General features: G+C 54.9%; 1 protein-coding gene across 1 annotated transcript; it reads right to left on the minus strand.

The window, feature by feature from the left end:
• Positions 1–6908: 6908 nt before the first annotated feature.
• Positions 6909–10332, minus strand: MOB3A (MOB kinase activator 3A). The gene is made up of 3 exons (XM_010001491.1): positions 9780–10332; positions 7806–8008; positions 6909–6938 (listed from the first exon to the last, which is right to left on the minus strand). Exons 1-3 carry the CDS (start codon positions 10195–10197, stop codon positions 6909–6911), a joined length of 651 nt encoding a protein of 216 aa, XP_009999793.1. The 5' UTR covers positions 10198–10332.
• Between the last annotated feature and the right edge of the window lie 3425 nt (positions 10333–13757).

Genomic DNA, 13757 nt, shown 5'->3' on the forward strand with positions numbered 1-13757 from the left:
CACTGCACCCTCACTGCACACTCTGTACACTTACTGTATTCTCACTGCACACTCTGCACACTCCCTGCAGGCTCTCTCCACACTCCCTGCTCACACTCCACACTCCCTGCACACTTGCTGCCACCCTCTGCAAGAGGCCCCAGCCCAGGAGGTGTTGGGGCGGTGCTGGTGCCGCTCACACCCAGGCAGGAGGGCCAGGGCCATGGGTGTGATGAGAGCGTCAGGTCTCAGCCTGTAGGTGCCCTGGGCTGCTTGGCTGGGGGTCCTGTCAGTGCAGGGCGCTGGCACACGTGTGCACACACACACAGGTATGTGCAGCCAGCACGTGCACACACACACACACACGCAGCTGCAGCCTCTCCAGGGGCATCACAGGGGAGTCCTGAGGCCACCTGAGGGTGGCTCACACGTACACACACACACGTACACGCACACACATGTGCACACATGCATGTAAATACACACACATCATGCCAGCACTGCCCCACACACTGTTTTCTCTCCTGTTCCCCCGTTCCCCCCAGCACATCCCCCAGGTTTCCCCCCCAGCCCAGTGGACACAGGGTCCAGCCAAAACCCCCCCTGGAGCTCAACCCCAGGTGCTCTCCCTGGGCCTCCACGTTTTGGGGGCCAGAGTGGGGGGTCCTGTGCTGCACCCCCATCCCAGCAGGTCCCTGCTCCAGTGGCACACCCAGCAGTGGGGGAAGGGTCCATGATGGTGCCCAGCAAGAGGAGGTGTCAGCAGCTCATGGCCTGAACTCCCAGTGTGGGGCACCCCCATTTTTTGAAGGAAATAATAAATGCTGATGCTGAGCCCCCCGCCCAGGGCCTCCACCCTCCTGCTGGGGATCACACCCAGCATCTCGGGGGCTGCAAGGCAGGGATGGCAGCAGGAAAACCCACCCTGCCCCATTTTGCAATGGGATCAGTGAGCAGTGAAACCCACCTGGGGTGGTCGTGTCCCCACACGTCACCCGTGGTGCCACCAGGACAGGTTCCCCATGGGTTGGTGGAACCAACCCCGTGTGCTGACACGGGAAAACAGGGAAGCAAGAAGGGCTGGAAGGTGGCTGCTGGTGGGGTGGGAGCAGAGGGAGCACAGGTTGGGCCAGAGGCCATGGTGGTCACTCTTTGGTCACCCTGCCCCAGCCACCTGCCCACCCCCCCTGGCAGTGGCACAACCTGCCCCATTCCCTGCAACTTCCTCCTCCCCTGCCCTGCTGCTGCAGTTTGGAAGGGAAAAACCCCATAAAAATCCCTTTTCCTTGGGTTATTTCCCCAGCAGGAGGAGGGCCCAGCTTGTCCTCCCTGGAAGCAGGAGCACTCGGAGGCCCTGGCTCTGCTTCGGATGAAAAATCTTGCAAAAAACCCTGGAATTTCCTGCCAGGCAGAAGCCCAAAGGTTTGACTCTCCCTGCTGCAGGATGGGACAAGGGGGACAGGGGACACAGGGGACACTGGGGACATGGGGGACACAGGGGACATGCACACTTGGGCACACATGCCTGGGGGTCACCCAGCCTCCCTCCCCAGGGACCCCCAGGCAGAGCTGCCCTGGCCCAGCCTGGCTTGGGGACGTGGCCACGGGATGAGGAGTGGTGGCCACACATGAAGCAGGGAAGCTGGTGCTGTGCCTCAGTTTCCCCAGCTGGAGAAGATGCTGTGGGGTTAAGAAGCAGCCATAACCCCCAGCCGGGCAAGGGCACCCCCAGGAAGGGTACAAACTTGGGTGGTTTCACCCCAAAAAAAGCCTTTGAGGGGAGATGCCAGTTGTCTGTGGTGTCTCTGACACCAGTTCAGTGGGGAACATCCCCTGTCCCCCAGCAGCCTGGTGGGGACACAGCCAGCTCGGCCACCCAGCACCAGCCAGAACCCAGGACAAGGAGCTGGAGATGGTGGGGCTGGGCCAGGCCTTGGCACGGGCACCAGCAGGGACAGAGGCTGCAGGGAGGGAAATCCCTGAGCCCAGGGCAGGAGCTCTGGGAGCTGCAGGTTCAGGGTGTTGGGGCAGGGAGGGGCTTCACTCCAGGCCACGCTGGGGTCCCACCTCAGCTGCTGGTGGCAGATGGGAGAAGCATTTCCAGGTGGCTTTTAAACACCCTGGGCTCTTTTTGCCCCTCTCCATCCTCCAGATTCCTCAGGAAGGGGTGAAACCCACAGAACAGCCCTGACCTGCTGCAGCCTGGTGACTGCAGGAGAGTTGGGGGACACTGAGGGAGGGGAGGTGCAGGCTGAGTCATCACAGAGTTTCCTAGAAAGTGCAGAAAAAGTCCCAACCAGCAAAAAAATTTCCCTGATCCCTCACTGTTTGAAAAGGGCATTGAAGCCACAGCAAGGATGTGTGTTCTATGTGGGAAGATCTTGGGTGCCAGCAGCTGCATCTCGGCAGCCTCTTGGGTTTTGCAGGGGATGTTGTTCACCAGGAGCAAAAATCATCGAACCCCAGACTGGTTTGGGTTGGAAGGGACCTGAAACATCATCCAGTCTCAAACCCCTGCATGGGCAGGGACACCTCCCACTGCTGCTCCAAGCCCCATCCAACCTGCCCTTCAACACTGCCAGGGATGGGGCAGCCACAGCTTCCCTGGGCAACCTGGGCCAGGCTCTCACCACCCTCACACTCCACAATTCCCTCCTCATGTCTCACCTCAATCTCCCTCTGCCACTTTTCATCCATCCCCCCTTGTCCTCTCCCTCCCTGCCCTTGTCCCAAGTCCCTCCCCAGCTTTCCTGGAGCCCCTTCAGGCACTGGAAGCTGCTCTAAGGTCTCCCTGGAGCCTTCTCTTCTCCAGGCTGAACACCCCAACTCTCCCAGCCTGGCTCCAGAGCAGAGCTGCTCCAGCCCTCCCATCATCTCTGTGGCCTCCTCTGGCCTCTCTCCAACAGCTCCATGTCCTTCTCATGTTGGGGACTCCAGAACCCAACACCCTTTTTTACACCCACCCCTGGCAAAGTGCTGGATAAGCCAGTGAGGGAACGTCCCCTCCCGTGGGGACAGCACGGGACACAGCAGATGTCCTCCAGTATCTCATGTGAGCCATGGGAAGGGGACAGGCACTCCCTGCTCTGGTGCCTTCCCAGAAGGGCCACCAGGTCCAGCCTGTGTTCCTGGCTCAGGGCCAGGGAGCTGCTGGCTGCCAGCCTGGCCCTGCTGCTCCAGGGGAGCACATGCCATCCTTGTCACCATCCCCTTGTCTCCTCTTGCTGGCACCTCCTCCTGGGAGTCCCAGAGACCAAAAACAGAGGGGGACAAACCCACAGCCTCATCCCCCCCTGCCTGGAAAGGTAGTGGGTCAGGGATGGGGGATTGTCAGGGTCTGCAGGGCCCCCGGGGGAGGTTCTGGCCTCAGAGGCATCAGGTGTCCCGGGGAGAAAAAGCAAAGCACATTTCAGAGCCCTGGGAGCTGCTGCCAGCTCAGGGACAAGGGAGAGAGGAGCAGGAGGCCACGGGGCTGCCAAGGTCTGGGGGGGCTGAGGGTGATGGCAGAGCTGCTTGGGGACACGTCCTGTGCCACCTTGTGCCCCTGTTTCCCCTAAACCCAAAGCTGCAAGGAGAAGGAATATGTGCAGGAAGAGGCAGCACCTTCCAGGGGTGGGGAATGCTGCCCGTGGCCCCTCCAGGGGGTGGTCCATGCCCTGGCTGCTGCAGCCCCAGGACCTGGAGCAGCTGTGGGCAGCAGCTCCCCTGAGGGTCAGGGCAGGACTAAGGACCTGCTTATGTCACAAGAAAGCCCCAGCAGTGCTCTCTGGGCAGGATCTGCTGCTCGGGGAGGCAGCAGTGCCCAGAACATCCCTATCCTCCCCTGGCAGGGACCTGGCTCCCACAGATCCCAGGGACATTTCCAAAGGGCTGCAGACACCAAAAGGAGTCCCCGAGACCCCCTCCCCTGTGCCTGATTTCCAAGGGCTCGTGCAATTGCTGCTGCTGCTCCCCAGCTGCAGAAACCAATGGCCAATTTTAAGCAAACCCTGATGAGAACTGAGGTGAAGGCTCCTCCACGTTCAGAGCCCAGCAGGGAGAAGGTGCTGGACGAGCCAGCGTTTCCTCGGGCCCAGCAGGAACTCCAGGCTGGGCCAAGGAGAAGGAACATTTCCCTTGGAACATATGGCAGCAGCAGCCCCCTCTGTGCCACCACAGGCTGCCCTGCAGCCTGGGCCTCCTCCAGCTCTGGGGCAGCTGCCATCTGTGTGTTTTGGGAAGGGGTCAGCCCAGCAGCAGGGGGGCTGCTGGAGCCCTCAGCAGTTCCCTGATGCACCCAGTGCCTGCAACGCAGGGGACCTGCAAATCTGGTCTCCTATGGGCTCTCACCAACATCTCCGGGACAACTGGGTCTGCAGCCCACGGGTGCTCGGGAAGATGAGTGGAATTACCGGCAGGTCCGGGTCAGGTCCTGGGCTGGGTGGTCGCTGCACCCGCTGCTCTGCAGAGCGGGAGTTGCAACCGGGAGCTGCGGCTCACGGGAGAGCAAAGAGGCTCCGGGAGATAAAAGCCGGGCAGGGGTGACGGGGGAAGGCGGAGGCAGAAGCAGCGAGAGCCCCAAGGCAGCTGCGGGGACTCTGCAAACCTGTCTGGGCAACATCCTGCGGGGCTGCACGTCGGGCAGGGCGGCTGCTGGGCCCGGCTCTGCTCTAAAGGTGCTTTTCTTCCTCTTCCCCTTGCCGAGACGCGTGGAAGTGGCCAGAACTTTCCCCTCTAAAAAAAGGAAGAGGCAGCGCCCCGCGGGGGCTCCACAGCCCCGGACACGGGGCTTTCAGCATCCGAGGTTGGTGTGAAAGGGAAGAAGGGGATGGGAAGGGGTGTGAGCTGAGCTGGCTCTGCACAGCTCCCCCTCGCAGCCCCCCAGCCCAGCACTGCAGTCCCTGAAGGTTCATGCCCTTCTCTTCTCATGCACAGGATCCAGCCTCACCCCTGGAGCTCCCAGGGGCTGCTGCACCTTCTCCCAAGCAGTGGTGGGTCTCAGCACCATGGGGGCTCCAGCCACAGCACCCGGCAGCCTCCAGCAGCTCCCACCTGGGGATCCAGGGCTCCAGCACCTCTGCTGGGCAGGGAGGGACTCCCGGGGAGGGGCAGGAGCTGGTGCTGCAGGCAGGACATGGCCAGGTCTGGTACAGGCAGGAACTGCAGTGCTAGAGCCTGTTACTTCCCTCCCAGCCAGGAAAATAACCTGGGGACCCTGAATGCAGAGCCCTGGGCCAGTCAGCCAGCCTCGATGGCTCCTGTCAGGGGCAGCAAAGAGCCCAACAGCTGGTAGAAGCTTAAATTCACCTTCCCTGCCCACGTCCAGCCAAGTGTTAGAGCTGGGATGATCAGCCCTCGGGTACAAGGACATTGCAGAGATAAGTCAGGACAATCCCAGGCTGCTGATTCAGCCCCAGCTCCCACCTGGCTCTGCCCCACCGCGTGGGCACACACGTGGGGCTCAGAGCAGCCCAAGCCTGGCAACCTGGAGAGCAGGAGGGATCAAACCTTGGGGCAGTAGAGCCAGGAGCACAAACCCAGGAGCTTCCAGCAACTGTAGGAAACAGTTCTCCCTGCACTTGCTGAGGAGTCCAAACACACCATGTTTGTTTTGCTTCTGGAAACCCTCTGACGAAGGTGTAATCACGAGACATTTAGCAATCAGTGTGCTATGTAAATACAACATAATTTATTGGTTCCATTGCAGAGAACTATAGTGGTATTTGTACGGGTGTCCTAACGATAGTACAAGAAACTAGAGTCACGTATGTACAGAGATTCCAGGACACAGAACAGCTTTGTAAGGAAGAAGTGGTTAGTGGTGCAGTTTGGTCACTGTTCATAGAAACCTTTTCTCTCTCACTGTAAACACTGGTCCCCACTCTCCCCAAATCCTAGGTACTTCCTACCTACCTCGGGGGCACTGCAAAGCTCTCTGCAGTTGAGGTGCTGGTGCAAGGAGCAGGCAAGGCCAGCATCTCCAGCTGCAGCCAGACTTTGGGCAGGAGATGGGTGCAGCCAAGTGGGGACTCACTGCTGGGGAAGAGGGACAAGGCTCTGTACCTAATGGGAAGCAGAAAGTGGTCCAGGCAGAGCCAGTAAGTGAGGCTGGAGGGCAAGCAGCCCAGTTCCTTCACAGCAGGGTCAGCGTACCGCAAGGAGACAGGGAAGTGCAGGTGCTGAAGAAGACTTCCCCACACTTGTCCTAGAGCCTTCCCTTTGCTCATTCCCACGAGGCACAGGCCTGCTTGGATCCCAGTCCCCTGTGGGGACAGCAGACCCAGCTGGGCTGTGTGTGGGGAGGAGCTCCCAACAGCAGCCTATCAGTGCCAGTCAAGCCATCAGAGAAACCCAAATCCAACTTCAGAGGGAAAGCAGAAGGGCCAAGCCCTGGGGACAGGATGCCAAGTGGGGGGTGAGGACAACAGCAGCTCTGTCCAGAAAGTGACAGCCAGTGGAAGAGGTGCTGGAAGCAAACAGCATCCCAGGGGATCCATGTACACCAGCATTTCTTCCCCAACCCCCACAAAACCTCCTTTCCCAGGTGGGAAATGGGTGTCCAGAGGGAAGTACCACTTCCATGGCAGCACCAGCTCCACCACATGGCTCTGTCTGAACCATCTTGATCTGCTCACTTGGTGCCTCTGCAGTGAGGGGACAGGGAAGAGGCAGTACAGGGTGGCTCCTCCCTCCTCCACAGTGAGCATTTCCACCAAGGAGCCCCAAATATTTATTTTTTTTATAGAAATTACTATAAAAAACTAGTTTATCTAGAGCATCTTTAAAAAAATATTCCTGCAATATCACAGTTTTACATTGAAACTCATTAAAAATATATAGATTTCTTTAACAAAATGTCTCTGTTCTCCCCTTGAATCACATCTCCAATGCAAAAGTGGGACTTGGAGGCCTTGGAAGAGAAGCCAAAGTGGGAGCAGGAAGGTCTGATCTCAGTGGCACATCCGAGAGGTCATTTCCTTCTGCCAAAGGGACAGACAAGACACAGGACCATGAATAAAGATCCAGATTGGCAGGTGAGGGTTTGGATGAAAAAACCTCACCTTTGTTTCATTATAAATACTCTTCTCAGGCATGTGGTGACACTGTTAGTAAGAGCTCCAGTCAGGGCAGGTCCCTGCTCCTCCCACTGCTCCCATTCCCAGGCACTTCAGGACACCCTGTCACTGCCCAGCAAGTCTGCTCAGCTGTTTATGGCTTCAGAAGCACCATCAGCACCTCCTAGGTCTAGGGCACATTCTACATCCTCCAGACTCCATGTGGAGGTGGTGGTGTTGCCCTTGCTTTCCAGGATGGGAAGTAAGCAAAGGGAGGAGAATCATAGAATAATTTGGGTTGGAAGGGACCTTGAAGATCATCTAGTCCCAGCCCCATTCATGGGCAGGGACCCCTCCCACCAGCCCAGGTTGCTCCAAGCCCCATCCAACCTGCCCTTCAACACCTCAAGGGATGGGGCAGCCACAGCTTCCCTGGGCAACCTCTTCCAGTATCTCACCACCCTCACACTAAAGAATTTCTTCTTCAGAGCTTTTAGTCTTCCCTCCATATCCTGGGAAGCTAACAGGGCTGGGCTCCTGCTGTGCCAGCTGCTAGAAGCACAAGGAGGGTGCTGGAGAACAAGCCAACTTCCCTCACCTGATCCCCAAATGACCCTACTCAGCTGTGCTTGCACATCCTCACTCCCAGTTTCCTGAACAACTGCAAGGCCAACTCACGTTCTGAATTTGGGTAACCAGTTCTGAGAAGGTACCATAGACCCCTGTGGCTCCTCCAGCCCACCCACTGGCTGCAGCCCCAACAGACCAACCTGAGCCCACCCAGAGACTCACCAGTGGTTCCAGCTCCTTGGTGTCTATGAGATTGAACTCTTTCACAAAGTAGTAAAAGTGCTTGTAGCAGGTGTTCACATGGGCTTCTGACCCCATCTGGGTGATCCTGTCAAAATGGTGGATGTAGACGTGGACAAAGACTCGGAAGAACCTGGAGAGAATCTTCTTCACCACTGGGAGGAAGTTCTTGGGGAAGGGAGTACCTAGGATGGAAGACACGACCATGAGAAACTGTCAGCAAAGCTAAAAGTAGTTCCTTGGGGCTAAAATAAATGGGTAAAATGGACAGATTGACACCAAAGGGTTTCTGTCTCTGGTGATTTCCAGTCCTCTCTCCTTTTCCCTTTCCTTTTGGATCAGAACTTTCCCAGCACAGATTTCTTCAGTGGCAGTGCTGAACACCACCGACTGCTGCTGGAGACTGGAAGCAAGAGACTGGCCTTGGAGATTCCCAGCAGCTCTTCCAGCCTGATAAGAGTTTTCTTCTACTCCCATTTGGCATGTTTATATAAACAGTGCAGAGAACTGGACTGGAACAAGCAAGTTCCCAAAAGAAAGCTGATGCTGTTAACTCCCCACAGTTATCTCTTATTCTGATACATCTTCAGCTCTTTGGTTATAAATTAAAGATGTTAAGGTTCTCTTTAAAGGCATCAGATCCTCAGGAGAGTATCACAGTTTAAAGTTCACACAGGTCATTTCTGGAGGATCAAGGACTAGTTAAACCCTTTCAAGTGCTCTGCAAGAACTGCAGAGTTTCAGTTGTTGTAAAGGGCAAGGAATCTGGCAAAAGCTGAGCTGAAAACAACAGTAACAATGAAAAAAACAACCCTCCTGCTGTCGGAAACTTGTCTTGCCTCCCTGAAGAGAACAAACACCCTGCTCATGGTCCCCAGAGAGTCTTGCAGAAGAGTCCTCACCAAAGGCAGTGCAGCACTCACTGGGGTGACAGGAGGAACGGGTGGGGAGGATTTCAGCTGCTGAGGAACCAGCTGCTTATGGCCCTGCTCACAGCAGCTTTGAGCTGCCTTTTGGCATGGGTGAAGGAGCCCTGTGGGTGCTTGTGTGGCAGAGGCAGCAGATGTGTCCCAGACAGGGGCCAACTGCCTCCCATCAGGGTTCTGACAGCATAAACACCAGGGCAGGAGGGACAAACACCGGGGCAGGAGGGAAGCAGCTTGTCTTCTGCATCTCAGAACATGGGAACAATGGGTTCAATTACACCCACACTCAATGTTTTAGACACCAAATTCTCACACCTTATTCAACACAAAATAAAAAAAAAAACAAAAAACCAACTGATCTGTCCCAAAGCCAGCTCATGAAGCTGCGTTTGGATACGCAGATTTAGGTGTCTTAGGCCAAATTCTCATTTCCATCACCCTGGCAGTGGATGAAACACCAGCCCTCCCTGGTGCACATCTCAGCATCCCACCCAGCTGCAGCAGGCAGGCGAGCACATGCCAGGGAGCACGGAGCTGGAAAGGGCAGAGTCAGCTAACGAGGCTGTAATAACAAAGAGGCTAATTATGGAAACGTGGCCACCATCAGCAGGCTGGTGCAGAGCACGCCTGTTGAACCCAAGCTAGCAATCAGTTCTGGAAGAGCTGTCCATCAGGAGACCACGGCCAGCATGAACTACCCAAGAGTCATGGCAGAGGCTGACCTTTCCAAGAGCAGCCTCTTGCTGTGGCTGCCTAGGCTCAGCTTGGCTTTCCTCGAGGTATCCATGACTCCAAAGGGGATCTGGTGCAGCTCTGGGTATTTTAACACTCCAGAAGAGCTCTGAAGTTTCTCAGGTGCTCGGAATAGGTTACCAGCTGCCAAACTGTGAGCAGCACAAAAGGAAACAGCTCTGCTGCAAGGGTGACCTGTGCAACAGCATCTCCTGGACAAGAAACGGGACCCGAGGGCTTGAAGGAGAAGACTCTGCCCCAACCTCCCCCCACCCAGTGCAACCGGAACCCGACTCACCAACGTTAGTGGGAAAGATGTCCTCGTTGTTGATCTGTACCTCAATCCAGTCCATCAGGAGGTTCATGTACTGGGGAGCGGACAGGGCGGTGGGTTTGCGGTACTTGTGCTCGTCCTGCCACCGGTACTCGTACTTGGGTCCCCCCGACATGACGGGGCAGGACTGCTCCGTGCAATAGTCACTGATGGTGCCGTAGATCAGGTTGATGCGGTTGAAGAAATCCACCACGTGCACGGCCACCCAGTCGTTCTGCTCCTCTCCCGGCGGCAGCTGGACCGCGACTTTCAAGTCCAGGCCGGCGTTGAGGGAGGCCTGAGCCTTCTTGTGCAGCTCAAACCGCTGAGTCCCCGGCTCAAACTTGCGCTTGGGCCGGAAGGTTTTGTCTTTATTGAACACTTGCTTTAAAGCGTGGGACATTTTTCTTCTCTTCTTTCTCCTTCCAGGTCCGTGGTGGTGACAGGCGGAGACGCGGCCACTTCCGCGGCCCGGCTGGGGCGACTCTGATCTTCACAGAAACCTCCCTCTGCTCATCTGGTCCTGATCTGCAAGGCAGCACAGCAGGGCAGCGATTAGGAGCAGCTCTCTCCACAGGGAACCTTGCCTCAATCCCATAGGAAGAGATCTGGGATACCATCTGGGCCCTTGCCCCAGATCTGAGACCAGGGGGGAGGCCAGTGCCAGCTTTTCCTGCCTCCCCCTTCTCTTCCCAGCCCAGCCTGCAGCAGAGCTCAGCTCTCAGAGGTGACCTGGGCTGAAGGAAGAGTCATCCCTGCAAGATCAGAGTGGGAACAAGGGAACCAGCCCCAAAGGGAATCGGCTCCAAAGGGAAGAGATTATGACAGGAAGGGGGGAAAAAAAATAATAAAAAAATAATCAAATATTGAGGAGCAGTCCCCCCCCAGCTGCCCAGCCTGGTCACTGCAGGAGATGCTGCCACTCCCCTGACACCACCACACCAGGAGGCCCAAACCCCACAGAAACAAGGAGCAACTCTACCACCTATTCAGCTCTGATACACCAAATCATTAAGAAGGGTAAAACTTTCAGTTGGATTTTACCTGGATCAGCTTTTTCACCAACACTGCCCCCCTTTGGAAACACGCCTACTGAAAAGGTAAGATTCCAGCAGCCCCAAGCTCAGCTCTGTTGCCAGATGTACCCCAACAAAACAGTCATTTAAGAAGGAGCTGCAGGTGCTGTCATGGTGCTGAAGACAGGACATGAAAGGGTGGAGGGGAACAAGAAGTCACAGCTCAGGCACCCAGAAAGAGAACATCCCGAAATAACAGCAGCTCTACCAGCAGCCACCGCCTCTTCTGCAGGTGCAGACAGACCACAAACATATTTTTCACTTCATTTTAGCTCATTTCAAGTTGAAGGCTGGTTGAAAGCTGGAAGATCAGGGAAAGCTTGCCTTCCTCTTCCAGGCTGTGGAAGAGAATTAGCTCCAAGAGGGTGAGACACAAGTTAAGATCTGAAAGGATGCTGACAAGAAACACAGCTCTGTTTATCTGTAGCTAATTATACCTCCTTTGTTCCCACATCCATCCCCTCGTTTAATTTGTGTCAAGCTGCTCTTTGATGGAAGCTTAAGGCAGAAAGCTGTGTACCAAAAATATTATTTTACACGTGCTGGGTAGAGAAATAAGTAGAGTAACAGAAAATAATTGGAACTGATGTCTTGCTGAATCTAGCAAATAACAGTTTCCACAATTTAAAAGAAAACAATCAAACAAATACCTTTGAAAAAGCAGAAATCTACTCAGATTCATATTAAGCTGTAGTGTTGGTCAAATAGGTAAATAGTATCCTTAAATGTTGGCAAGAAAATCCCAAATTCAAGGTCAATACTAACTTTGTCACAACACAGCTGGTCTCTAACAGATGCTGCATAGTGCTAATCAGTGCTGCTTCTCTGGAGAAAGATTAAAAAGACTTAAACCAAGGTCTCTTGTTTTCTTATTTAATTACAGCAAGGAAGAAAACCCAAACCACTTCAGTTCATCCCACTAAGAACAGGCTCAGTGTTTCCTAACACTGCTTTTCCTCCAGGAATGGGCTCAGCAACCTCTGCTGTGCAGGAGCAGAGAGATCCAAAACTCCTGCTGCAACATGAGGCAGGACATGTACTGGGAGAAACCAAAACATTGATTTTCATGTGATTTGGTGAGATTCACCCCAGGCTGGAAGGGGAGTTCACTGAAGACAGCACTGCTAGAACAGCTGCTGTGAGCCTGTAAGGTGCCGTGTGAGAGTGTGAGAGTCAACAAGAGAAAACCCTCTGAAAATGTGCCCTTATGAGGTGTCTGATCACACCACTGACATGGTTAGAGGAAGTAGTGAACAGCACAGAGGGACCTCTGAGCACGAGGCAGCAGCTTTGGTTACAGAGAGCTGTGTCACAGCCTCACCACATCCTGCAGCAAAGCCCCAAGGCGACCCGGTGGGGAGGAAGCACCAGGGACTGCGCCCACCACGGTGCCATGTCCGGAGCCCGGGCAGGACCAGCCTCCCAGCAACCAACAATGTGGGCAGCAGGTGCTGAGTCTGCAGCTATTTCCAGCAGGAAATCCATCCCAGAGAGGTACTTGTAAATAATGATTTCCTTACACTGGAGATGGATGAAGAAACATCCTTTAACACAAACAAGCCATAAAGAAGCACAAGCATCGACTTCCATGAGGTCCCAGGAGGACCAGCAGCATCCTCAGCACAGCACAGCTTTGTTCCTACTTACTTTCTGTAGGATGTGTCTGATTCCAGTGACTCCACTGGCATCCCTGCTGGCCCCAGAGTGCAGCCAGGCACTGTCCCTTCTGCAGGACACGTGTCTCAAGCAAGGGTCAGGCTGTGGCTCCAGGGTGCGGCACCAGGAAGAGAAGGGGGTGAAACAGGATGATAAAACTGAAAAAAACCCCAAACTTCCCCTGGGCTTGGCCACGCACATCAAGAAGCTAAACCCAATGATTTTCCAGAGGAAACTGTCATTTGAGCAAGCTTTTAATATGGCTTATTTGGCATCAAGGCAGCGGCTGTCCTACAAAGAAACTTCCTCTCCCAGTGCAGACATCATTCCCAAGAACTGGGGAGCTCGACACAGCAGCCATCGTCTCTCAGACGACTCAGCATCTGTCTGAAGGCATTAGGAAAATGAGTAGCTAAGACTTCAAGCAGATGCTGACTGTTTAATTATGGTCTCTTACTGCAAGTGAGCTAAAAGAAACATTTAGCTCTAGGGAAAAAAAAACAAAACAAAACAACAAACCAGGCAGAGAGACCAAAAGCATCCCTGACATTGCTTGAAGATGATATCACAGAAACAACACCTACTTGCACAGACAGGAGTCACAGCTCGGGCAGCATCAAGTCACTGCTTTTGCACCAAAGGGAAAGGAAAGGTTGGGAAAAAATGAGATCTGGGACATGCAAAGCACCTGAATGGTATCTGCAAGCTCCAAAGACGAGGGAAAAAAAACCCATCCCCCACCAACAAACCTGCAGTACATTTTGTTCACTCCTCCTTTGCAGCCAGCCAAGATTACAGCACACGTCACCCGGGCTCGGGAGGACCTTGGCCACCCCTCCCCGCACAAACACCCCTCCTGCTGCCCCAAAGACACCACGAGCACCTCGGTATCATCCTGCTGGTTAAGAAGGCAACTTGTCTGCCAAGCCAGGGCTGTCAATGCCTGGCTTCCCTTCCCAAAAGCTCATTTTCTCCCCTCCCTCCCTGCTCACACAGCTCCAGTCCCTGATTCCTCTGCTGCTCCTCTTCCCTCACCAGGAACAGCGGATCCTGCCGTGTTGCTTTACTTTTAAAACCAGGCTCCACGTTGAGAAACCCCAGGCAGTTGCTTCCCTGGCTCCCGGTTGCTTTTACACCCAACTGAGGGTATGAAAAAAGGAAATATAGTCACCTCCTGTGAAACACCTGGAAACTGCCTTCCCTTGCTAGCCTGCCACAGCCATCCTGGGGC

This window comes from Chaetura pelagica, unplaced genomic scaffold (assembly GCF_000747805.2).
Source record: "Chaetura pelagica isolate M959 unplaced genomic scaffold, ChaPel_1.0 scaffold437, whole genome shotgun sequence".
NCBI lineage: Eukaryota > Metazoa > Chordata > Aves > Apodiformes > Apodidae > Chaetura > Chaetura pelagica.

Coding starts and splice junctions, on each gene's coding strand:
- MOB3A (XM_010001491.1), bottom strand. CDS start 10,197: ATGTCCCACGCTTTAAAGCAAGTGTTCAATAAAGACAAAACCTTCCGG. Junction 8,009..9,779: donor CATCTTTCCCACTAACGTTG/GTGAGTCGGGTT, acceptor CTTCCATCCTAG/GTACTCCCTTCCCCAAGAAC. Junction 6,939..7,805: donor CCAAGGAGCTGGAACCACTG/GTGAGTCTCTGG, acceptor TCCCTTTGGCAG/AAGGAAATGACCTCTCGGAT.